Below are 27500 nucleotides of genomic sequence, written 5' to 3'. Positions count from 1 at the left end.
AAAATGCCAAAATGTCACAATCCTCAAACTTTGTGGCTGCAGCACTCTGTCAGAGAGTTTGTGCCTCCCGTACAGTCGCTCCACTCAAGGTCACCTGCGAGCTCCGGACGGGAAGCTTCATCTGACGGTAGGCTGTTTGGTAATCAGGAGGAAAGTTGAGTTTTAATTAAAGATAGAAAAGTGGACAGAATGAGTCAAACAGTCCATCAGTGATGTTTTTGGTGAGTCTGCTAATTGAACATTATACATCTTGGTAATCTCCCTGTGTGCTTGTGACTGACTTCAGAACAGAGAGGGAATAAGAGGGAATTTATTTCTGATCCATAATCCTGCGAGAATATTCGTCCCAGCAGAGAGACACGAGTGTACGAGGAGAGCAGAAGGAGTTTTGTGTTTTTCCTCCTTTTTCAGTTCAATCAGCCTCGAGTTACAGCAGGGTGACGTATTGTGAATATGGAAACATTCTTCCAGCAAGGGTATCCATATCTGAGTCTCTGATGCTGCTGAAGTGCCCTGGGGCAACAAGTCCTGCCATGCTGCTGACCCCTGACCCCTCCTGTGGAGGGCGGAAGAGAACAGACTCAGCCTGCAGTGTGTCAAAAAAAAAAAAGTGCATGGAAACAGTGCAAACGTTTGAAAAAGCAGCGGGTGAATAAGGGGTGTGAGTTGGTGATGTCACACCTCCCAGACAGCCACGATTGGACCCTAATTAGAAAGCTCGGCAGCAAATAGATAGGCGTCCTGCATGATTGGATTCAAAGTGGCTGATGCCAAAATTTCTGCAGAGGCGCGGAGAGGAGCGCGCCGGGATCAGAGCTGCTGAGAGCCGCCGTGCTGCGCTGCGAACAGTGTGTGTGTGTGTGTGAGAGAGAGAGAGAGAGAGGGAGAGAGAGCTGCAGGAGAGCCGGAGTTTAGGAGGTGACATAAGAGCAGCGAGACGCGCTCCCCTCCTGCTCTGGAGTCATAAAAAAAGGAGGGAGAGCTGAAAATATAGTCCGAGTCTACGTCAACCCCGAGGACGCTGCGCTGCTGTCACAGAGCAGCCGAGGCTGAAGCGAGACAAGTACAAAGAGGAGTCGATCCGCCGAGTCCAAGTTACTCCGCGCCGCGCCGCGCTCCGCACGCCGCGCTCATGGCATCCGTACTTGGAAACAGCAGCCGCGCGTCCGGGGCTCAGAGCGGACAGGTGAAATGTAAGCTGAAGAGGAGGAGGAGGAGGCGATCCAAGAGAAAAGGTACAACTTTCCCCACACTTCTCTGCCTTGTCTGTGTTTTTCTTGCAGAGGTCGTGCGCACCTTGTCGGGGCAGCGGAGCGCGCGCGGCAGCCCGGCGGGCAGAGCTCGAGCCGCCGCGGCGTCCCCTCGTGCTGCTTTCAAAAGACAGATATTGTCTTGAAGGAGAGATAATGTGTGACTCTTGTTGTTTGTGTCGCTGGCTTTTAAATGACGCATTCTTCTTTATGTGGAAAGTTTAGCTGCGTCTTTTGTCCTCAAACAGCCTCCGTTGTTTCTGACGTGACGAGAACAATGACAGCACGAGCGCCTCATTCTGTCTGAGACAAGTTTGAACAGAACTGATCATCATCATCATCATCATGCTCTTTAGCACCTGCTGTCACCAGACCGTCTTTAACTTCTTCTGTCTCAAACATTTGAAAGCCGAGATTTCTTTAAAGACAGCTCAGGTGTTTAACAAGCGGCTCAGTGACTCTGCACACCTGGAAACAAGGATTTTAAAAGCACTTAAATGTCACAGCCCTGCTGCTTTATTTCTCACAGCTTCTTTCCTCTTCTTCTGTTAAAGCTTTGTGTTTTTTTATTATGCCTCATTAAAACTGCACAAACACTGAACACAAAAGTCTGAGAAACATTTCAGGGCCTTAAAAGTAAAAAAAAAAAAAAAGAAGATTTTTAATAATATTTCCTTTCCTGCATTTATTTCCACGTGTGTCATATTTGTGAAAACCTCTCAGACAGGTTTCTAATGACTGTGAGTTCTTGTGAAATGGTTTAAAGGAGAAACGCTGCAGATCAGTTGATTATATGTTTAATCAGAAAAGAAAAGCCTGCTGATTTTTCACTGAGTCCCTCAGTGGAACAAAGCTCCATTTCCTCTGCAGCCCTCCTCAAATAGAAGCTGCCCCGAGCTCGCTGTGTTTCTGTGCAGAAACACGGCTCGTCTGCCGCTGCACATTCAATCCTTCCCTGAGAGAAATAATCAGTCATTCCCAGGTCCACTTCTCACACCACCAGGAAATTTTTGACCATTTTAAAATATGAAAAACAAACAAACATATTTTTGTATTTAGCTGTTAGAATTAATTTATCATTGCTGAGTTTAAAAAATTTTTTTTTTTATTGTCCATGTTTGAAAGGGAAAAAAAATCCACATTTAAAAAAGATAAAAAACACGTCGGGGAAATCTTCAACAGAGGGGAAAAAAAAAAAGCGTCGCTGCCTTTTTCCCTGATTCAGTTTGGAGGATTATTTCAGGAGCGATTAACAGGAAGTTCCTCTCCACACAGGCCACACGCCTTTTGATTTGACTTCTTGTGAAAAGCAGAGCGGCTGTAAATAAAGCAGCACTGATTTATCTATATGTGTGTGTGAGATGAAGAGACGCCCCGGTGCATTGTGGAACACGGATGAACGCTGCGAGCGTGTTGACGTATCCGTCTGCCGTTGAACGCATAACGAGCTTTCACAAACACTTTGCACTTGTCATCAAAGTAAAGACGAGTGCTCCTCATTTCCATAACCTCCTGATTTTTAATAGCCCAAGTAATTGAGACAAGGGAGACAATACATAAAATATAGTGCTGAGGCAAATGTATTTACATAATGGAAACGACAGAATTGGTTCCACAACATTAAGCATTGCATATGAGCGCCACACATTAGCTGACAGGCCTTTCGCTGTGTGTTTTCTGAACGGCTAATTTATCAACGCTGCTGATTCATTCTGATAACACGGGACATTAGGGGCCGGTTCAGGGACCGGCTGCAAATGGAGTGTGTCTGTGGAAGTGCTGAAGGCCGCCGACTCCTCTGCAGGAGGAGGAGGAGGAGGAGGAGGAGGAGGAGGACGCGGCTGCTCTGCAGGTTTCTGTCCTTCGCTTTCTGCTCCACATTCAAGAAGCCGCTGCGACGTGGCGAAGTCTGCGGCTAAGCTGCACACTTTCTGATTGAAGGATTTCAAACTGAAAGTCAAATTTTGCAAAGCCGGATTGCTCTTTTTTTTTTTTTCCCCATGTTTTTTTGTATTATTATCCTTCATCTAAAATGCCAACTGATTACTATCTAGAGATTTCACACTATTATTTTTATTACAGACCTTCAGGCAGGAAGTCACAGAGGGATTATTGCATGGCATTTGGGGCCTAATCCCTTGAAAAGGCTGCAGATTATTGGTCGATGGACTCTCCCTCAAACCGGTGAGCGTATTTAAAAAGGCTCTTCTTACGTTTCCTCCTCTCTGAGATCGTTCATTTTAAGCACAGCTGGAGATTGCAGAACAAATAAGTGCAGAGAGGATTAAAAGTGTGAAATGATGAATATATTTGAATGCTAACGTGTCGTGTCACCCTCGGCTCAGCTCGGCGTTTTGCTGCCGTGCGGTCGTGTTTGACCCGTGTTGTTGCTCCTGGAAGGATTCAGTGGCGTGCTGTGCATCGGCCTCTTAATTAATCAACGCCTCTTGATTTACGTCCCTCTGGGACGCCGTAAATAAAACCCGTTTGGAGGTGTGTGACGGTCCTGCGACGCACAGAAACATCTCGGTGAATGTATGGCCGTCTGTAAAAGCCCAGCTGTCACTCAAACGTGACCTTTCCTCCTCTCCGCTGGCATATGTACGACAGACTCCTCGTCTTTTATCCCCACCGTGGATTTTTTTATGAACAAAAATAAGCAGAGCAGAGATTTATAGACTCACATTATTTTTTTACAGCCACACTTATCACCCTGTACTCTGAGCGTACACTTCAGCGTATCATCAGCAGCGCCCAGGGCCAAATGTGAAAAACACAGAGTGTAACATAATTTATGGAGCAATTACCGTTCCCGCTCTGGTCCCGGCGAGGTGGCGGCAGAGGGGTCGAGTGTGGCTGATGGAGGGAAGAGGAGGAGGGTCAGCAGCTTGGGGCTCCCCTGAGCAGGGTGGGAGAGTGGCTGGTCCTCGAGCCCCCCGACGCTCTCTGAGGAGCGGCTCTGACTCTCTGACAGCGTCGGCGTCGAGGTGAGCCGAGGCCCTGAACCTCCTCCTCCATGATCTGACTCTTTTTCACCCAGAGACGTTTGTTTCTGCTTCCAGGAATTTCAAATGACTAAACTCTGTGTTTGTCGTGAAAATGTCAAGTGCTGCACAAAGTCTTCAGGAACAAAAGCTTCTTCTGAGTTTACTAAATGTTTTTTTAAAGAGCATCAAATGTAAAGTGTGAAATGAGTTTCTATCTGGTTGTCGTTCTGTCTGTGAGGACGATTCGTCTCTGCACAAATCTTTATTTTCATACAATTTAAGTTTTTTGTATTAAATTCTACTTTGTGTGTTTTAATGATTTAGTAAATGTTAGGAGAACGAGGGGGGAGGTTTGATTCAGGAGGCGACGTCGTCGTGCGTGCGTTCAGAGATAATTAGACTCGCGGTCTCGTCGCTGATGTAAATTGCTGCTTTTGATTGACAATCTTGTTTCCGGCAGGTTTATTTGTTCTCTTCAAACCTGCTGCAGCTAAAATGAGCATTCAACCCTGAGACACACACGTGGAAAGATTTGAGTTCAGTCAAGCTGCTGATGGTCGGTGTTGTCAGAGTCAGAGTGAAGTTCAGATTAGAGACCTTCTTCTGTGTGTGTGTGTGTGTGTGTGTGTGTGTGTGTGTGTGTGTGTGTGTGTGTGTAACATGTTTAATGTGTGTATTCAGTGCTCATCACCTGCACACATGCGAGGTCATAAAGGAGGTGTTCTTTGGACCGCGGGAGATTTGCACTCTGACGATGAGTCAATAAAATCCTGCTGAAGGAACGCTCGCTCTGCAGACCGCCGTGACATCATTTTGGTAATGTAGGTTTATTCACAGCAGGTGTGTGTGTGTGTGTGTGTGTGTGTGTGTGTGTGTGTGTGTGTTTTACTTTGTGTGTGTTTGTATGTGTGTCATTGTGTGTGTGTATTTGTCTGTTTTTGTGTATTTGTGTGTCTGTGTGTGTTTGTTTGCGTGTGTGTGTTTGTATATATGTGTGTGTGTGTGTGTGTGTGTGTTTGTTTGCGTGTGTGTGTTTGTATACATGCGTGTGTGTGTGTGTGTTTGTTTGCGTGTGTGTGTTTGTATACGTGTGTGTGTGTGTGTGTGTGTCTGTGTGTGTGTGTGTGTGTGTGTGTGTGTGTTTGTTTGCGTGTGTGTGTTTGTATACATGCGTGTGTGTGTGTGTTTGTTTGCGTGTGTGTGTTTGTATACATGCGTGTGTGTGTGTGTTTGTATACATGCGTGTGTGTGTGTGTGTGTGTGACAGACGTGGCGCTCCACTTGCAGGCTGGAACTCTTCCGTCACGTGTGTTTGTGTTTGTGCTGATAACCGCATTAAGAGCTGCGACAGAAACACCGCTGGCATTTATGAGGTTAATGAAGGTCAGCGCCGACGGAGACGGCGCCGCGCTCCTCTGTGTGTGCACGCATGGCTGTGGGAATATTACCCACACTTCCTGATTAAGGGTAGCGGCGACGGTGGCGGCCGTTTAGGACGCGGCGTCCTCTGCCTGAGCGTTCAGCAGGGACGGGAGGTTATTAGTCCTGAGCGCCGTCTCTCAGGGACGCCTGATAAAATGACCACGGAAAAGGAATAGCACAACTTTAGCACATTAGCATAATTAGTCATTATCTGGTAATAGTCCCCGTTGGCTTCTTCGCAGCTCGGCGGCGAGAAATTGTACTTAAAGTTCAGGCGGAGGAAACAAGGAGTGAAAGGAGTCACTCGGATCAGAAACATTCAGAGGGCCGAACTTCATCGGCGTGTTTGTGTGATGACTCCCACAGCACGGAGGACTCGCTGCACCTGTTGCCATGACGACACCAAACATTTTTTTAATTTGTGTGTGTGTGTGTGTGGGCCGTTTCTTTTATTCAGGTTCTTTGATTTTATAACAGAACATGTGACGCACGCTCTCGCCATCAAACCTGCTTCACGTCTGAATCACGCATGTTATTCTGCAGTTGTTTCATTTCATACTAAACTCAACTTTTTTTTCTTTTTTTTTTTTCCGTCGGGTTTAAAGTCCAGAATTAAAAAAACACGAGCCGGAAGATTCAGAGTGTTTTATTCTTTTTCACAAAGTGAGGCGCTCGTGTTTGACGTCCTCCCAAAGTTCATCTTCAGCTCTCCGAGGTCGCGGCGCCGCTCTGAACGGTTCACACACGACAAGAAAATAAAGATTTAACAGAAATGGGAATAAAATTGAGTAAATCATTATTCTGTTTTTTTTCGGCCTGGCAGGTTAAAATCTGACCTCTGACCTCTGCCCTTTGCGTCGTGTCGCCCTCTCTCTCTCTCTCTCTCTCCCTCTCTCTCTCTCTCTCCCTCCCACAACTTCCTGTCTCTCTCCAGCCGTCCGATCCAGTAAAGACCCATAAAGTCAAATCTTCGAGCCGGATTCCTTCACAGTGAGCTGATGTGGACGATTCTGTGAGCTTGAATATTTCAACACTGATAGATTCAATGATTCTTTAATATTAAATGTTTTCTCAAAGAGGTTTTAGAAGGTGAAACCTTGAAACCTCTTTGTTTAGTTTTTCTCAATCCGGCCAAATGTGAGCGACGCGTTTCCGAGAGCGTTGATACAAAACAACAACAACAAGTTCTGTTTGTATGAATGAAATGATTCGTCCTCCGTGCAGAGAGCAGGACTCAAACTGCTCGTCACTCCTCACACTCTCCGTCTTTAAACCTTCCTCTTTTCGGCGTGCTCCTGTTACCAGCTCTTACACGGAGTGTGAAGTCCTGCCAGCGGCGGGAAAGCGCTCCGCACATCCTGGTGGCAAAACATTTCTCCAGTTTATGATCCTAATTAGCTCTAACTGTGCCGTCGTCCCTGAGTCATCACGCCTGGAGAGAGGCCAGATCATTTGACGCTGCGCAGTTTCACACTTTCATCATCCCTCTCTCTTTTCTCTCTCTCTCTCTCACACACACACACACACACACGCACACACACTCTCTGTGTTATTGTTGTCCTCCGGCTTGCTTGTGCGTATTCACAGCACGCTAGCTGCTACTGTGAGAAGCAGGGACATATTTCATAAGCAGAAAATAGCTACAGAAGGTGTGAGCTCTCTCGCTCGCTCGCTCTCTCTCTCTCTCTCTGTCAGCAGGTCGAGCGAGAGATGTGTTCACTGCAGTTTGGAAAATTAAAAATCACAAACACATCTGAGACTTAATCCTCCGCTCTGATGTCACATGAAGGCACCGCCACCTCGTCCGCTCGCGCTGACTCGGCAAAGTTAGCGGTGATACCCGCCTCGTACGGAATAGTGAAATTGGATGAAGCGGCTTAAGCGGGCGCCGTCCCTCCTCTCGCCATCAGACTGGGTGCCTATTAGAGATAACGCTAATGAAGGGGACTTTAGCCCAGAATAGACACGTCTTACTGCTGAAGGGGGGGCGGGGCGCTAACAGCGTTTATTAGCATTAATAAGATGGAGCGTTTTACAAGAGGGCCTCTCAGGAGGGTTCTCTCCGGAGGAGGCCGAGTATCCGACACCTTAACAACCTCCAGACGAGTGCATTCAGCGAGCGAGCCGGCGGGCGGGCGGGCGAGTCACACGCTCTGCAGAGAGTCTCCCTTTCTTTCTTCTTTCTCAGGAAGTTGTGGTAACCTTGACGTGGCCCGCGCTCCTCGGCCTGGAGTGGACACTCAATCATTGTAATAACCGCTGTCCGTCCCTGATGGATCCTTTTTTTTTTTTTTTTTTTTTTTGGTCATTAATATGAATCTGTGCAGCTGGAGGAGCGCGCACCTTTTTGCTCCGTCAGCACCGAGGGAGCAGGTGTGTTTGCTCCGAGTTCTGAAGTGCTGCTTCCCGACTCTCCGACTGTTCGACACGACTCGGCTTCACTGAGAGCGCCGCACATTAAATCTCTACTTGTCACATGACAACATACGACACACACATCGCAAGAAACTATAAATATTAAAACACATTTTATTCACGTGCACGATCAGAGCTTTCCCACTGCTGTGTGTGTGTGTGTGTGTGTGTGTGTGTGTGTGTGTGTGTGTGTGTCATGGACAGGATGCATTTTTTAATTTAATTTTTGCACGTGTTTTTATTTCAATGCTGAGCAGCGTAATCTGAGTTTGTCTCACACAGAAGGAAAGGCCGTTGATGACGGGTCATGTCTCGTGGTTAAAACACTGACTGTGTCTGTTAGCTTTAATATCTTCAGCAGGAAGTTTGAGGCTGAATTGAAGTTTTTCAGTCCTGAAGTCGACTGAAGGAAAAGTCGTACGCTTTGATTTGATCAAACGTCGAACTTTGAGAAAAACAAAGTCAAGTTGCAGCCGTGAAGGTTTAAAATGTGCTTTTTACTGTAAATCAGGTGATTTTGTTTGTTAGCCGAGCATGCTAACATTTTCAGCTAACGTCACACTTTTTCTATCCGTGAATATCTTTGGATGCCGCTTCTTTTCAACACGTCACGTAAAAGAATCAAAAGGTTCAAGATGTATTTCTGCACTTCTTTGCTTCCTACTTCTGTTGATTGGAAAAACAAGGATTTAACCCTTTGAGTGCCTGTTGTTGTTGCAGCAATATCAAAGAAGTTATTAATATTTATAAATGTGAACATGGGTTTGAGTTTCCCGGTTCTGATCAGGTCTCTGTGTGTGTGATCGGGTTATTAGTGCATGTTGCATGTGTTCTCCTCACTGTGCCGTCGCTCTCCTCTCTTCATCTTTAAACTCTGACATCATCACATTTCTTCTTCTGTGCCTGCAGATCCACCGTTCATGACTCCTTTTTACATTCTGCGTTTGTTGAGCTGAAATAAGGAAGAAGTCTGTTTCTGTTGATCTGACGTTTAAAATGAACATTTGGCTGTTTGGCGAGTCACCACTTCTTCTGGTGTCAGACTCCCACGACGCCGTCATCTTCTCTCATGTTCGACCATGACAACAAGTCAGCAGGTGACTTCCTCTCCTCTGAAGGTGTACTTGATTTGATTGGCTGCTGAGGGTGAGGATCGCCCTGTGACTGTTGATTGGCGCTTTATTTATTTTCCCTCTGAGGCGGGTTCATCGCTCGGTCACGTGTACCTTTTTCATCTGTTTGTAAATGACCACGGAGTGATGTCACATGACCTCGCAGGATCACAGCGCTGTGGAGCGTGGAGTCAGAATGATCCATTAGCTGTCTCTACGCAGACACTGATATCTAACCCTCCGCCTGCACGAGGGGTCAACAGCTCTCCCCGGCGTCCTCGCCGTTATGTAAATACATGTGATGAGTCGTAGTAAATAAACATTTCATCCGGCGCACATTAGATCCAAGCGGCTGATGAAAGCGCTTAACGGCAGATTAGTGCATTGATGATGATGAGCTGCACACGTGTGAGCTTCCCGCCTGCTTCCTCATTCTGCTCACACGCCGCTTTAAATAACCGTTTCCCCTCCTCTGCGCCCCGCACTAAATCCTCCCTCATCCATCGATTGTGCCGTCCTTTAGGGGCTCCTTCCAGGAGACACCGACAGGCTTATCTTGCAAATCCTTTTAAAAGGTTTTTTTTTTTTAAATACATCTTCGCCTGCATTAACTCCGTCTGCTCTCGGAGTCGAGTGGCGACGGGCGAGCTGGAGTTTTTATACCTTCGGGCTGATCCCTGCGATATGTGGAGTCCTGTTTTCCAAGTTTCTTAACAGTCACACGGCGTGCTGTTTATTTTTCCTCCTTGCTGCCTGATTTTGATTTGTACAGCTTGAAGTGCTGGAGCGTAATAGATGTGTTTGCATTCGCCGAAAAACTGAGAGTCCCAATCACTCATCCATTTCCTGTGATAGCTCAGGGTGTGTTTGGCTTCGCCCAGATAAGGCCTGAGTATACATAGAGCTGGATTCAGTTGAATTGTTTGTACACACATGGTGCTTTGGCACTGGTCTGCTTGGATGGGCTCTGGCATGATGGAGAATCCACCCTCCTCCTCCTCCTCCTCCTCCTCCTGTCTGTGGTGCCGTGGGCTGGAGCTGTCGTTGAAGGGTGAAGGGTGCACAGGACCTCAGGCTGCTAACGTTTCCTTGTAAAGGACAAAGAGAGACAGAGAGGACGGCACAGATGAATCGACATCACAACCTTTCTAAATGTCGTCACCTGAAGAGGAATTCCTCTGCGTAGTTCACCTTCATCCTTCTCAGTCAGGTCTCGTCTGGTTAACAGATCATGAAGCGTCGGCGTGCGTCCTGCCGCTCTGTTTCTGGAACGTCAGAGCAGCTGGATGATCTGTCGTTCATTCGGCGCCATGTTGATGAAAAGACTGCGAGTCTTTATGTTTTATTTTGAAACTGACCGGACGTCCTGTGTGTTTCCTTGTCTCACTTCCTGTCTGGGTTCTTCTATTCTGTCAAGTTTGACGCCCGCCTGCAGCGTAAACTGAGCATGTGCATCATGCAAAAGCTTTAGCAGCGTTTTGGTAAGGAAAGGTTAAATCTCAATAAAGCTGTGCACATCCCTGAATGCGTGCTGGATCCAAACACACGAGGAGTGAACAGTGAGTACATCCATCTTAAGGCCAGGCTTCCTCGTTTTCAAAAACTAGCATCCTCTCTGTTCTCCGTCTTCACTCACCCCCTCCCCTCCGTGCTCCCTCTAAAGCCCCGCCCCCTCACTTAACATGCACGAGCCCCATTGGTTGAAGCTCATGCTGACGAGTGTGGGCTCGTGCATGCACGGAGTAGACGGGCTTGATTGGTTTATAAAAAACGACCCGTCATCAGACATTGGTCGCAGTTTTTACGTGTTAACAGCTGAAACAGATGATGGATTTTCTTTGTTCCTTTTTCAGAGAACCTGAGTTATTAATTACTGTCAGGACCTAAAGACGACTTCAACCAAAAACTTAAAGAAAAAACAAAAGTATCTGGATGAAATGACTGACCCTGCCTTTAAATATGCTCAACACAGCTAAAGCTACTGAAGAACATGTATAAGTTACATAGCATACATAAAGCTAACTCGACATAGGAAATGACCAGAGGATTCATGTAACCACCCTGTGAGGCTCCTTTTTTCCGATTTATTAAAAAGCTGAATAAGACGCCTGAATATGAAGTGATGTAAACGCCTGCTCATGACGATGCTGCTTCAAGGATTTCTTTAAGTCTTGTCACTACGACGACACGGTTTCTTCAGAATATTCTGGTTAACATGTAAACAGTAGCTCAGCTCTCTGCCGAGTAAACACCTTTGTTTTTTATCATTTTGCCTTTCTGACCAGAATAGGGATCTTAATGGGAAAATGGGGTGCATGTAAACGACCTTTCAGCTGGGGGGGTCACGTGTTTGTGTCTAACATGGCGTCTCACATGTCCGCCTCTCCGTCTGAGGTGACGGATCAGGTCAGTCAGTCTTTTTAACAGGAGCTCCTCGGTGTGCCGATCTTGTTTGCTTCTTGTTGTGTTTTGTTTTTGTGAAACGGAGTCAGACATATTTAATCAGGGTCAGTGTGTTTGTGCCAAATATACAGAGTTATGTGAAGGGCTCATCTGTTGCTCTGTATGCAGCGCAGCAGATCTGAGTCTGCAGTAAAGTGAGTGTGGCTCTGCTGCACACTGGTGACTGAGTTTAATGATAATAGGCCTGACGATAGCGCTGATAATCCTCCTGCTATTCCTGCTGACTGCAGAGAGAGACGCCGCTTTGTTCTCCGCTCCCGCCATTAGTGTGATGGAGCTTCATTTTAATTTGAAAGGACCATCAGCTGGATAAGGAGAGGAGCGAGCGCCCGTGAACGTGTGCAGACTCATGTGGAGGAGCAATCAGGCGTGGAGGGAGAAACATCTGAGACACACACACACACACACATATAAAGTGGCCCTCCGGTCAGCGTGCTGACCTGTCTGAGCTGCAGGTGCGCAGCTTTACACTTCCTGACACAGCTGAGGAGGAAAACGCCAACATGGCCGACGAAGGAGACTTCAGATAAGTCTGTCAGACCTCCTCACATGCGTGCTGAAGTTAAACAGACGGCACCGTCTTTATGTGAAATCAGTAAACAGGAATCAACAGAGCGAATAAAACAAACTTTGGAGAATACTCGGAGCATCTTTCTGACAGAGTGTGAACTCTGCACGTCAGGACACGGAGACTGAAACCTGCTCTGAATCCAGAGGAATAATGACCGCGGGGAGGCGTCCTCGAGTGTGTGTGTGAGAGAGTGTGTGTGTGTGAGAGAGAGAGAGTGTGTGTGTGTGTGTGTGTGTGTGTGTGTGTGTGAGAGAGAGAGAGAGAGTGTGTGTGTGTGTGTGTGTGAGAGAGAGTGTGTGTGTGTGTGTGTGTGTGTGTGTGTGTGTGTGTGTGTGTTACAGACAGGCGTACTTGCCTGAAGACAAATGTTCCTCCGACCTCTGCGTGAACCGGCGGCCCCCGCTGGGTGATAACTCATGACCTGGTGGACTGCCGGGTCGTCCATCTCTCACCCCGCTGAGGATGAATGTGATGATGAGCGCGGCGGCTCGCTCATATTTAGATAGCCCTGAAGTCACGGCGATGACAGACTGCCCACACAGAGAGGCGAGATGAGCCGTGTTTACTGTGCGTGGACGCTCAGCACCGGGGCCGCTCTGAACACACTGAGAGAGCCACAGGGAGCGGAGTCAGGGTCAGGACCAGCTCCTGACTGTATTTATACACTGCAGTGACACATGGAGGACGATAAGGCTGCAGAATATTTAACTTCCATTCATCCTCACAGATGTGTGTTAGAGATCTGGAGCGCTCGGCTTCCTGCGAAGGAAACGTGAGGATTCTGTGTTTCGTATCACAACGTTGTTGATTTCTTTCAGAGAACGTAACTTGACGTTGGATGCAAGACAACGTGTTAAATACACAGAGAGAAAACCTCTGATTGTAACTCAGTGTCAGAGAGGCTCCTTTAGCTGCAGGCTGAGCAAACATGAATCAAATCAATGCTCATGTCTGTCCCGTTGTTTGTAACCAAAGATTCATCACCATGACATCACGCGTCGTCGTTTTCAGGAGTCATAAATTCCCAAAGAAGAATACCTGGAGTGAGTGAGTGAAACCTTAATGTGACCCCTCTCTAAGTCCTCATCCTGGTCCTCCGGTACCTGCGCCCTGAAGTCAAGAGTTCACACTCTGACAGAAGCGGGTCGGGTCAGAAATGCTGCACATTTGCTTGCATGTTATCTCGCTGCCTCGTCCGGTTTGTTCGTCTGTGGAGAGAAATAAAAGTCGTTCCAAAGGGAGTGCAGCAAACATAAACGGAGGATGTTGTCGACCTGCAGGCTGGGACTCGGCCTTATGTAACGAGTCAGAGGACTCACTGATCGACTCTCTGTTCACACGGCAGAGAGCATTATCGTTAGCGTGGCTGCAGAGTCACGCTGAATACAGTCATTGTCTCTTTCATTAGTGAAGACCGCCGCTCCGCTGCGAGCTACAATTTCCCCTCTGAACACGAGACACTTTACTGAGCCAACATCACCTGTTCAGATAAGATCAAACAACATGAAACTTTAATGATCCCAGAGGGGAGAGTGCTCCAGCTGCAGCACGTAATGAAGACGGAGAAAAGGATTATGGTATGAATAAAGCGGGGGGGGGGGGGGGGTCAGTAAGACCTGCAAAACGTCCTATTGGACAAATCACACAGCGTATGTGTCCATAGATCAGAGCATACATCTGTAAAAAAGAACGTAAACAGAGATCAGTGGGTGGTGGTTTGTAAATGAGGATCTTTACTTAAAGCATCCACACTGGAGTCAAACACAGCTGTGCACATAATAAAAAATGAACTGTCATTCGTAAATATCACAGTTTGTCAATAAAGGCAAAAAGGGAGCCTGGCATTGTTCCTCTTATCAAAATAAAGCTCTCCTCCTCTGTGATCAGTCAGCCAATCAGAGAGCTGCTCTCTTCCTGTGTGATCATGAAGGAAACCTGCTGTGTTGAAGCTTCTCTGACAACAATGCAGCAGCCAGTATGTCCTCCTTCTAACTTTAGATTCTGCTCCTGAATGCTCTGGATTTGATTGGACCAGAGAAGGTAGGCGGGGCTTTGAAGGCCGTTTTGGACGCCCCTGGGTTTGCCAGATATGAGAGCAGTTATCAGGTGAACAGGTGTTGCAGCGATGGAAGCGGGCAGTGGAACTGCTTCAGATAGAAGTGATTGTACCCGAGCTAAAAAGCCTCTGCATGTTTCTAATAAGCTCCAGCAGCAGAAAGCTGCTCAAACTAGGATCAATGTTGGAGATGAAACATGGAGAGAGGTTAGAACGCAGAAAGCTTTACAGACCCATGCAGAGCTGGCTAAACACTGAAGCTACAGTGTCCACCACATGCAGAGCTGGCTAAACACTGAAGCTACAGTGTCCACCACATGCAGAGCTGGCTAAACACTGAAGCTACAGTGTCCACCACATGCAGAGCTGGCTAAACACTGAAGCTTCATTATAAACTACACGTTTAAAGCAGAGCGAGTGTTATCAAAGGTTTTGATGCTCATGTTATGAATTCATCCGGAGACGTGGAATGATCTCGATCTGACTTGAATGTGATTCTGAAGTATCCGAGCATCAACGTCAGAGAAGCGTCCACACTGAAGTCCTCCTCACACCTGCTTGTTATCGAGCGACTCTATCGCCAAGATGTTAATCTGATCCTTATTGGCCAAACTGCAGCGAGGCCCATTATCGCCCTGAGCAGGTGCTGAGACGCATCGCTCCTTGATCACGATGCAGATCCTGCACGTCGAGCAATCCATTTTTCAATTTGGTCTCCTGCCTGAGATAAATGAACAGATGTCGATTGATTCCTCCTTCCTGTGCGACTGTGAGCCTTGTTTACACCTGACAGCCGGGCGTCACACCTGAGTGGCTGTTTGAGGCGCACGCACGTTATAATTAGGCCTTTTTTTAATTTGCAGGAGACTTAGCAGCAGTTACTTTTAACATGCTGTACTTTTCTTACCTCTTTGTTAAACTCATCCACAGACAGGAGGTGTCACACGGATCACACTGACACACGAGCATACCGGCTAACACACGCACGCAAGCGCTTACTTGCTAACACACACACAATTACGTACTTGCTAACACACACGTATATCTTCTGACACACACGCTTAGCTACTCATTGACACACACACACACACACACACACGTGTACCTGCTAACACACACGCGTACATGCTAACACACACACGCGTACCTAACACACACACGCTTACCTGCTTACACACCAGTGATTTAGGCAGAAATGGGAAAACAGGGGGTGCAAAAAAAAATACAGGGGGTGCAAATTTTTTTCAGTGTCACTAACGGCGGCGCGGCGGTTATGTGCTCCCTAACACACTAGTTTTGAAGAAAACTGAATAAGTCTCTAAATGGTGCATTCTGTTCAATAAGATGCATTGTTACACGTTTTAGTTTTCACATTTTAGTTTTCCCGAGCTTCATAATGTTGATTTACTGTACAGCCCCTACCCTGACACACCCCATCATCATTTGACTGTCACTCACTTGGTTCATGTTGTCTAACCCCTTTGTTGGCCCACTGCTTCTATCTGCACTTTCTTTAAAAAACAAACAACAAACACATAAATTCATAATATTACATGTGTCATCCAGTAATAATAGATCCCTAGACCTTGATAAGTCAATCATCTGGAGCTAAACCCTGCAGTCCGTTGATTGGTTGAAAGAGTCGTCACTTCCTGTGTTACGTTGGTAAACAAAACTCCACCGTGTTTAAACCATTGACTGTAACACAGCTGATTGTTTACGTGTGTATTTCTCCTCGCCGTTCACAGCCTTCTCTGAAACAAAGCTGGATTGAGTTCTTGTAATAAACAGTCACATGCCAATGACAAAGTGGATGAACTGCTGGATGTTTCCAGCGTTGGTTTTGTTTATGTAGCGTTTTTCTCTTTTGTTGGATTTATTAGTTAGCGGATAGCTGTTAGCGGTTAGCTGCTACCATCTGACGCTATTTACATAGCGGCTATCGTTATCCTGACATTCCGCCTACCAAATAGGGCACGGGTGGCACCGTACAGAAACCCGTGTAGTAAGCACGTCTATTAAATGTAGATTTTTGCATGGCCTAGGTCAAGCCGTGCAAAAATTTCAAGGCCGTGTTTTTTTAAAATAGGCCGTGCAAAAAGCGGCTTCGCGGCAGGCTACCTAAATCAGTGTTACACACACGCGTGTTTATGCTAACACACGCCTACCTGCTAACACACGTGCACCTGCTAACACACACGCGCTCTTGCTAACACACATGTACCTTCTAACACACGCGTGTTCCTGCTAACACACATGTACCTGCTAACACACACGTTTTACCTGCTAACACACATGTACCTGCTAACACACATGTACCTGCTAACACACACACGCTCTTGCTAACACACATGTACCTGCTAACACACACGCTCTTGCTAACACACACACGCTCTTGCTAACACACACGTACCTGCTAACACACACATGTACCTGCTAACACACACATATTCCTGCTAACACACACATGTTCCTGCTAGGACACACACGTACCTGCTAACACACATGTACCTGCTAACACACACGTGTACCTGCTAACACACGCGTACCTGCTAACACACGTGTACCTGCTAACACACGTGTACCTGCTAACACATAAAGAAGATAAATGTTCAGATTGAGCTCAGCAAAGTCTTCATCCCGGAGCCACAGACACGACTTGATGCCCCCCTCGGTTTTTCACCGCCGTCTTATGTTCACCAGCTGGTTATTTCTGCTCGTTTCAAGCGGGTGTAGCCTGGCACCAACACGCCGTAATGATGGGAGTCAAGCGGAGCAGCAGATATGCCCTCACAACGCGCTGTCACAAGTCATTTAATTGAAGTTGAGAGAACGGGAGCCGGCGTTGCTTCGCTGTCACCCCCCCTCCTTCAAGTCGTTATGCACTAATATGCATCTTTATTACCATCATCACAGTCATCATGATAGTTTTCACATAGTGATGATGTGATATTATCTCATCCGCGCTCCCTTCACGGGCTTATTGAGCTGTAATCACTGTAACAATGGGAGAAACACATCAGCCCGTTGTTTGATGGGGAGTTAAAGAGAGACTGTGGTTTTTACCTGGAAACTCTTACACCTGAAAACTTGCTTCAAAGATTTATATCTTTCTCCTTCTCTGTAAATATAGTTGTATTTGATTCTGACGGCTTAAAATAGCAACACACCTTTTAAAGGAGCTTCCAGTGTTTAAAAGCTTCAACATTTCTGGATTTCAGTGACTGAGGTTCAAAAAGGAAGTCCACGAGGTTCACCCTCGAGCTTCATCCGCTTGGTGTTTCTCCTCTCTCTGATTCAAGCTACGTCCATATATGAATGAGGTCCAATCACTGAAACACACCAGCTCCGCCCCAAAAAAACACGAGTCCACGAGAACAAAGCAGAGCAGAGTCTCTGCAGCCACAGTCAGCAGCACACATGTACGGAGGCCCAGGAAGGACAGATTCACGTTTGGAGAAGACTTGAGTTTTATTTTGTAGTTTTCAAGCTGACTTTACCTTTTAAGATTTATGATTTAAAAAGTCAGGAAAAGCTGCTCTTAAGTGAAAGAGACTGAGTCTAACAGTTAACCACACAGATTGCTGTCACATCCTGAAACACAAAAACACAACAGAGGAGGAGAGCAGCTCAGAGTGAGCAGCGAGTTCAGCAGCTCCAGTTGTGTCTGAGTGTTAATTATGACACTCTGTCACAACAGCAGCAGACTTTCACAGAGGACCACAGGCATCGCCACAGACCCACTCTGAAGCTGAGACACACAGTGTGTGTGTCTGTCATGTTCACCACCCCAACCCTCTAATAATCACTGACACTCACATCTCTCTGACATCCTCCTCCGACGCTCCGACCAAACTAGCAATTGGCCTCAAATCAGCCAAACATAATCCCTCCATCCTCCTCGTTTGCTGGCTGCAGCTCCGACTCGTACGCAGGGAGACAACAGACAGGAACAAAAGGAGCTGCTGGTGGATGATTGTCTTGATTCGGCTCAGGCAGTCGGCCTCCTCGTGTGTCAGAGAGCAGCAGTGTTTAGCACAGTCAGCTAGCACCATGCTGCCTCTATTGTTCTCTGTAATTACACTCAATGGACCCTGAGAGGTACACAGGTCTCTCTCTCTCTCTCTCTCTCTCTCTCTCTCTCTCTCTCTCTCTCTCTCTCTAAATAGACTTATTCCAATCACAATACCGTTCAGAGAAATGTGTCTAAACGCTGGATAATAATAACTTTATTTATACAGCACAGCCACACGGAGACATTTCTACAGAGGGAGATATCTGTACACATAAATGTAAGAACATAAACCGATTTTACGACAGCCGGTTTTAAAAGAACTTTAAAATCTTAAAGCAGTTTTAGTAAAGAAGAAAAAGACGACTTCACATCACAGGTTATAAAAACAGAAATGGAGGTGAAAGACTTTTTCAAATGTTGCTGAAAGAATAAGTGAAAAAAAATGAATACAGGAAAGAGTACATTTCTAAGATGTAAGGATTCGCCACTTAAAGAAGAGTTAAAAGGGAAAAGAAAGAGAAGATCAATAAAGGAGTGGAATCACATGAAAGTGATTTAAAGATGTTACACTCTCTGTCGGATGGATTTCACTGAGTACTTCATCTTCTGATTATTTAGCCCAAAAGCATGAACTCGTTTCGGCTCTTCAATGTGACGTAACAGTTTCCTCTAAAGTACGCTGGTGCATGATGCTAGCAGACAAAGCTAACACCATGCTAAATAGCCCCGACACGGGGCGTTACAACACGCCCTGTCGCCACGACACTATTCTTCAGGATACCAGTATTGATCTTTACATTTAGTTACTTGAAGCAGCCTCTGCCATCAGTGTGTGAATGTGACGGAGTGAAAGAGTTTGAAGAAGACGAGAAAAGAAATGAACAAGCTCAGGTCCGTTTGAGAATGAGGCGAACTCCCGGGCGCTCTTTGGCGCTTTCCTGGTGCAGAGGGTTATTAATGCGTCGACTCTTTTATTGGAAGCAGATCGACAAGTTCAATAATTGAATCACAACCAGGGAGGATAAAAATGTTTGTGAACATCTCGAGAAATAACATTAGAAAGTCTCCTTTGGCCTTCCCCGCTCGCTGCACGCTCAGTCGATGAAACGTACTGCCGCTCTTCCCCTCACTTCCTCTCCTCCGGCCCTCGTCTTCATCCATCAAACTGTCGCTCTCTAAACTCGGAGAGCTCTTCACCCCAGTGCTTAACCCCTCCTCTCTCCCTCTGCTCAATCATCCTCTCTCCCCTCACTGCTCCCGATCCTTCGCAGGTGGGTTTTTTTTATCTGCGTTTACCTTCAGGCGGGATACCTGCCGCGTGACCTCTGGTTTGGGGGACGCCGCTCCTGACAGCTGTCCCGACTGTCACACACTCAAACTGCCATTTACTCGCTTCCTGTATCACTCTCTCCTTCACATGAACACACCTCCATCGTCCTCCATGTGAGTCGCAGCTCTGCTCCACTTTCCTCCCGCGTCCCTGCGGACCCTCTCCGGACTCCTTCACGAGCGGTCCTGGAGACGAAGCAAACACACCCGGGTACCCGGCGGGGCTGCAGGGTACACGCTCGCTGGCATGGATGGCTAACTGCTTGAAAGGCAGGTGGGATTATCCAGACAACGGCTGCTCGGCTTTGTGGGACATTTGTGGGCTCTCTGACGCTCCGCTCTGTGCTGGCAGGCGTCCTCGAACAAGACACTGAACCAGGGCTGCTGCAGGTGTGGGCCCTCCCTCTGGAGGACCAGAGAGGGTGGTGCTGTTACAGAAAGTGAAGCCTTAACAACCTAAAGTTTGCTTCCTTTCTTCGGCTGAAGTGCGCTGTACTGAGTACTTTTCATCAATTTCAAATCAGTGCCACAAACTCCTCCATCACTTCCTCAGTGTAACATCTCTGTCTTAAACTTCAGTCATTAAATATGGATGACTTATTTCCATTTCTTTTCTTTTTTTTATCTCAAGCTAACGGAGGAATACGGCGCTCTAAAACTCTGCAGCGATTTGATCTCTATTATCTGATATAGAAATATATAGTAGAATCACAACTTGAACTTTATTGTCTCTGGGGAAATTAGTGAGCAGCCTGGTGACTCAGACAAACGGTAACCGACTCAAATCTCTTTCATACGATCACTCACTCCGTCACATTCATACACCACTGATGAAGCAGCAGGAGCAACCTGGAGTTAAGTGTCTTGCCCAAGAACCAATTGAACAAGATCTGGGGATCGAACCCTCGACTTTCAGGGTGAGAGACGACCGACTGTTAGACAACAAGATAAAGACGAGAGTTCATCAGGTAACAACGGGAGACTGTAAACCAACGTCCATCATTTCAGCCTCTTCTGATACTTCTGTTCAGGGTTTAACAGACGACGGGGAGGAGGAGCCAAATCAGAAACAAATATGAGTTATTTTAACTAAAAAGGCAAAAACTTACTTTCCAAAACGAGAAAAAACAAAGTAAATTCCGGGAGCGGAGAACACGGGGAAACTTCCAACTTCAAGCAAAGCACAAAAAACAATTAACCGACAAGCGGGTAAGAAAACACAGAGACTAAATGGAGGTGAGACTAATGAGACAGGTGAGGACACTCAGGGTCATCAAGACGAGGGAAGCAGGGAGCAAAGAACACGAGACCACTGAGGACAACGAGACAGTAAAACTTGACACCGAAAACACAACCTAAACCAGATGTTAGAAAATGAAACAGGAAACTAAGAACCTAAAAACACAGGAAATAAACTTACAGGCAACATCGGAGGACACAGGGACACACATGAAAGACTTACAGTCGACCACACTGGGAATCGTTCACACACAGAAACACTGGGGAAAGAATGAAAACTAAAACAAGATGAAATACAGAAACAAAACCAGACAGCTTGCAGTGAAAGTGGACGGCCTGCCGTGCAGCTTCTCCTGCACTGTGGCGAGTAACACGAACAGACGTGCACAGATAGAAAATCATCATCTCAGGATCCGTATCCACAGGGGAGTCCTGGAGTTGACCTTCAGGTAGCTGCCTGTGTTTTAGAGAGAAGGAGATGTTTTTAAATATTAAATCACTTTATCTTTGAATCAGCGACGTAGCTGCTGCTGCTGGTTAAATCAAATCAAGCTGTCAGGGAGCAGAAGAACACACAATCCAGCCCGTGTCTCCACCTTCTGAAGGTTCTTCTACCTGCTCGTCATTTAAGAACAAGCTGTGCCAAGGATTAAAATAACAGGAATCTCCTTTAATCCATATCCTAAGGATGTTTTTTTTTCTTTGTGTTGATGCCAACCTCTCACCCCTCTGGTGAGACGAAAGAATGAATCAGTGTTTGCATCTAAATTCAAAGCAGAGTGCGGTCATGCTCCGTGTGTAAAGACGTGACTGAGAAAGCTGTTAGAGCAGTAAACACCTTTCTGTTCTGTTCAAGTCAGGCGTGAGCTTCCTAAAGAGAAAGCATGTCTTCTCTTTGTAACATCACAACGCGTTGTCTCAAACATATGCTGTGTTTTTAATCCAACACGGGGCGCTCTGGAAGCCGTGTAGCACGCCATACGCTCGCGTCTCCGAGAGGCGTTCCCCCGACGCTGACGGGGAAATCAAACGTAAAATGGAGCAACAGAGCGATACAGAACAGATGTTTGTGTGGATGTTGACTTTTTGTTTGGCCCTTATCTTCGACGCCGCCGTCCTCCGGTAAAGTGAGTGACAGGAGGGGAGAGAATAAAGAGAGAGGGAGGAGAGGAGAGGAGTGAACGGGAACGTTTGGGAAAGTGGAGCTAAATGGAGGAAGTGCTGGCAGGCGGGTTGGATGGCAGGAAAGTGGGACAGCCGCACAGCTGTGTTTTGGCGTCGAGGGACCCCCACAGATCGGTGTCACTGTATTTCATTGTCAGGGAGAAGAAAGGGAGGGACACAGGAGACGCTGTGAGGTACAGAGAGAGAGACAACTGACGTAGAAGGACAGAAAGCAGATGTTCCTGTGTTACCTGGTGCTGCAGGAGAGGAGGGTCCATACGCACGCACACACATTTAGAACAACGTTCGACATTGACTTTTTGTGTGGCACCTGAAAAGTAAGAATAAAGTGCAGCAGTAACGAGTCCTAAAGCCTGGAAATGAGCATTTTTAATACTTCCTGTTCTATTGTCTTGATGCGTTTGGGACTTTTAAACCAGTTTTTGGTCAGATGCATGAATGTAGATCTTCAGGAATCACAAACTTAATATGTTAGCTAACGAGCTAACAGAGTTTGTAACATTGATGCAACAATAAGCAGGAACTGGGTTTGATGCACCTTGGATGGATTTACTTTTGTGAACGCAAACCTGAAACATAACTCGGCTAAGACGACTTTGTTTAAGACAACGATGACGTGGCTAACGATACAGGCTAACGCTACGTCTCAATCCGTTTAGAAAAACATCTGTAGGGATGTTCACGCTGCGTCTCGCTCGCTCGCTCTCTCTCGCTCTCTCTCGCTCTCGCCTTTTCAGCTTCATCCTCTGTCAAACAGTACAGAGACGAGTTCAATGGCTAGTGCGGCGGCCCATTGCCAAACTTTTATGTGAGCGTCTGTGGACTGTTTTAAAAACTATTCTACGATGCTTTAAACGTCATCATGTCCAACATGGAAACTCATCTACTGGTCTGCCACAGAGTGGTGTAGTTTTGAGTCCTAAAACCAGGAAGTGAGTTAGCATTTAGCACCGTGGGTTCCTAACTCTAAAAGTCAATGGGGATTTTGAATGGGTTTGTGGTTAGACGCCTGAAATAAGCTCTGTGGTTGGGTTGGCCTACAAAATTACGTCATCACTATATCAGTGTGTTCACCCGGTGAAAGTCGACCACGGTGTAGTTCAGCATTAGCATTTTCACTTTCAGCCTATTTAGCTTTTCCTCTTCAGAGATGATGAAAGTATCCTTTGTTGATGCAGATGATCATCTGAAATGGATCCATGTCAGTATTTTGAACCTTCCAATGGCTGCTTCTTGTGTTGTGTTTTAGGTGTTAAATAAAGGACTCGTATTTTATGCTTTTACGTTTTTTCAAAGGCTGTTCGAGCAGTCTGACAGTCGAGCTCTCCACCTCCCAACAAAAAGCTCCTCTGAGTTATCTCACAGTGGCTTTGATTTGTGAACATTTACTACGAGCCATTATTTCGTCCTTTCAGGGCGATAAATCCCTGTGGCTGAGGCGTAATCCTGGGGTCAGCTTCTCTTCATGGTCGCTACTTCCTGTTTATTTTTCTCTGTCCAGGTGAAGTGTGTGAGTGAAGTCAGACCTGAGAGTGCAACCATTCAGCTTCAACAAACTGACTCATTGTAGGAGAGGATCTCACCTCTGCCTTCCTCGTACAATTGTGTTCTTTGGTTGGTGAAAAACCAACCTGCCAGAGATCGATGTCTTATCGCTCAAACATCCACTAAATGCAGCAGATAGAGGGAGTAAATGTGGAGCCATTGTGGCCATGATTGCTTGCTGCAGCACTTGTGTCGGGGAGTCGCAGAGTCTCTGAGAGAGTGAGTGATGGCCGGCCTGATTCACACCACCAGCCTTTCTGTGCCTGGATATATGGGACAGCCGAGGTGAGGGGAGATAAAGTAGACGCTGGAGGCAGAGTGAAAGACCTCATCCCCGGATGTTTCATCTTAAATCATCACCCTCGTTTAGGATTTCCTGCAAGACACTTTTAAAGGTTGACCCCAGTAGATAAAGAATCCTCTGTCATCTGGTAAAAAAACAGGAAAAAAGAAGCCAGACAACAACAGATGAATATGAAAATCTGCCCTCCTCTTGCTTTCTCCCTCTGGTTTCCAACACACTGCTGGTAAACAGCGCGTGAACAAGCGGGCTGCAATTTTGAACGCAGCTTTATTTTCCACCGTTTATTTAAGCCCAAAATGGGTCCTGATGGAGTCATCAGCCCCCACTCGCCGGCTAATGGTTTAATTATGTCCATCTGGAGGAGGCTGGGAACGCCAGCTCGCCTTCTCTCCAGTCAGTCCTCTGGTAATTTGTCTTCCCCTGCGCCCGCAGACTGGCGCTGCGATGGTGCGGAGACTCGACCAAGCATTGTGGTGACAGAGCGGCCTCCTGCCTCGCACCACAAACGCCCAACCGTCAGCACTCCTTCTGCCTCTGTGCATGGGACGCTTGGCTCTGATGTGGTCTCTCAGGTCACCGCGGCAGATTCAGCTAGCAAACAAGGAAGCGGCGAGATGTCGTTTGAACGTTGAGATGAAACACGTTTAGAATCAGAGGTTCAACAAAGAGCTTAAACGTGATTACAACAGATAAGTGTGAGAACGTCGGCTACGTCCTGCTTCATCTCTGCAACTTCTGGAGCTAAAATATGACACCCCGCCACCCTCCTGTCCCACAGGGACAGTCTCCTGCTGTGAGCTGCATGTGTGACCAACCCGGACACGAAGGTTTCAGGGGCAGTGCTCATGTGTGACAAGGACTTCTGTTTGTTATTTGACAATCTGAGTCTGTCAGCAGAACGAGAACTTTTCATGAACGGCTGGCAAAAGCAGTCTTTGCATTATTACTCCTTAAAGTCAGCGTCGGTCATTTCCTCCAGAAACACTTTTTCAGATTCTGGTTGAAACTGTCTTTAGGTCCTGACAGACATTAATAACTCAGGTTCTCTGAACAAAGGAACAAAGTAAATCCATCATCTGTATCAGTTTGTAAGTCTGTAAAAACTTCAACCAATGTCTGCCACGAGGTACCAATCTGATGAACCAATCACAGCATCCCTGTCTCCTTGCTCTCTGATGAACCAATCACAGGCCTCCCTGTCTCCTTGCTCTCTGATGAACCAATCACAGCCTCCCTGTCTACCTGCTCTCTGATGAACCAATCACAGCCTCCCTGTCTCCCTGCTCTCTGATGAACCAATCACAGGCCTCCCTGTCTCCCTGCTCTCTGATGAACCAATCACAGGCCTCCCTGTCTCCCTGCTCTCTGATGAACCAATCACAGCCTCCCTGTCTACCTGCTCTCTGATGAACCAATCACAGCCTCCCTGTCTCCCTGCTCTCTGATGAACCAATCACAGGCCTCCCTGTCTCCCTGCTCTCTGATGAACCAATCACAGGCCTCCCTGTCTCCCTGCTCTCCGATGAGCCAATCACAGCATCCCTGTCACCTTCTGGAGGAACGGGCGCTCGTTCATGTAAGTGAGGGGGCGTGGCTTGAGAGGGAGCACAGAGGGGAGGGGTGTGGCTTTAGAGGGAGCAAACCGGGGAGGGGCGTGGCTTTAGAGGGAGTACAGGGGGGAGGGGCGTGGCTTGAGAGGGAGTACAGAGGGGGGGAGGGGCGTGGCTTAAGAGGGAGCACAGGGGGGAGGGGCGTGGCTTGAGAGGGAGCACATGGGGGAGGGGCGTGGCTTTAGAGGGAGCACAGAGGGAATGCTACTTTCCCTTTGAGTGGCTCGGTCTTTTAAAGAAGGTAAAACAACATATATCACCAAAACTGTGAAAATACAGCCTGCTTTTCGATGTCTTCGTCTTGCCTGGACATTAGCCTCTTAATGGCGACCTCGCTGCCCTCCCGTCTCCATCGTGTCACCGTGTGGATGAACTGCTCCCGTCGCATCGCTACATGAGCACGCCTCCTCGTCTTCCGCAGGCTGCGGCTGAAGGCTTTGTTAGCTCGCAGAGTGAACATCATCACTTAGTGTGAGTATTGTTACGAGCAGACTGAGCTGTATTCCCCTGCCAGGAACATGACATTGAATTACTTGTTGAAGAATTGGGTCAATAATGAGCTCCAGCTCCAGCAGTGCACTGATGTGAGTCAGTGTGTCTGCCTTATTGGATCAACTTATCACATTTACATGACAATTAGGCGTCTTTGCGTGCACATATTTTTATATGACGGGAGGAAATTCTCCTGCTCTCATGCGTGGCGTTTCTGGTTCTGTGTGATTTCCTGGTGTCTGCAGATTCTGGGTCAGAGAGTCGAGTTAGCTGCAGGTATTATTGCTGCCATCAATCCAGCAGGACGTGCAGAGACGACTCGTCCCTTTTGCAAGGTGATTTAACATTTGAATAGAGGTCTGTTCTGCACAGATGACCTACTTACCTTTTTACTCCTGAGAGCACACAGTTTGTTATCTGAAGGTCGCTCTGACTCATGGACATAATATGCTGTTAGGGCATAAAAAGAAGAATGCATTGGTTCTAGGCTGGTTTGTTTTATCAGCATCTCTGCACAAAAGGGAAAAAAGATTTCACTCTCCTCCCTTCATCCTCTGTCAGTGAACGTTGTGTTTGTAGACTCCTGTGTAAACCCTCCGTCCGCTTTCTGAGCTTTTTGCACATGTTCACAGGATTTACCATGAGCAGGTTCTTCAGATTTCTGAGCGGAGACATTGTTCCTGCTCGTCAGCCGGACTCACCTCCACCGGCACCTTAAAGCGCGAGTCTCATGTCTAACGCCAACGCCGATCAAAGCGGGGAGGAACTGGGACAGCAGACTCCTCCGTGAGAGTGACGACACTCGGGAGCAAACGTTCCTGATTCTTATTCTTCTGTTTGTCACACATGAACGTTTCCTGATGGTGACCCAGGTGAGGTTGCACACCTGACTCTGCAGGTTTAGGACCAATCAAGCTGTGATTTACTCCATTTTTCAAACAGAAAATTATGTTTTTTAGTGTTTTTACTTGGTGCAGGTGCATAACTATCCCTCCTATTCTGCACTGCTGTGATACAGTAAAGTCCTAGTTACACTACTACTAGCTAGCAAAGCTAACTAGCTCCCATATTGTCTTCTGCGCCGGTCTGTGAAACCTTCAGTGCAGGGACACCAAACGCTTCATTTCAGCTGCTGTCTCTTTAAGACCCCTTCTCCCCATGTGCCCACTCTCTTCTGATTGGCCAGCTCTCTGGAACAAGGAGGAACAGAGCGCTGCAGGGCTGCCAGGGGAGGGCTGCTCTCCAGTGCTAGGAGAAGAGAGTCTTGGTAAGAGGTTTCAGCGGCTTCTGTAGAGGCTGGACGTCGTCTGGTGAAATTCTTGGTTTCATATCGGGGAGCTTCGGTGTGATTAGCAGAAGTAGACGTTTAGCGCCCTCTGCAGACTCATACTGGGATTACTCCGTGACGCATTATCGTCTCGAGCTGAAACTTTGCCCATGTTTAGTTTGGGCGTTCATCATTGTAAAAGTGTGAGTTTAAAAATGGGGACAGTGAAGTTGACAGC

At 47.0% G+C, this 27500-nt stretch overlaps 1 protein-coding gene across 1 annotated transcript in view; it reads left to right on the top strand.

Annotated features, from left to right (window-relative positions):
- The first annotated feature begins 426 nt into the window (after positions 1 to 426).
- adarb2 (adenosine deaminase RNA specific B2 (inactive)) overlaps positions 427 to 27500 on the top strand; it is a 140310-nt gene continuing 113236 nt past the window's right edge. The window contains exon 1 of the mRNA XM_079361009.1: positions 427 to 1235. Within this exon, the coding sequence (XP_079217135.1) occupies positions 1133 to 1235 (103 nt within the window). The 5' untranslated portion in view covers positions 427 to 1132. The remainder of the gene's footprint in view (positions 1236 to 27500) is intronic.

The sequence above is a fragment of the Symphodus melops genome (assembly GCF_947650265.1).
Source record: "Symphodus melops genome assembly, chromosome: 14".
Taxonomy (NCBI): Eukaryota; Metazoa; Chordata; class Actinopteri; order Labriformes; family Labridae; genus Symphodus; species Symphodus melops.
This window is presented reverse-complemented; position numbering and strand designations above follow the sequence as displayed.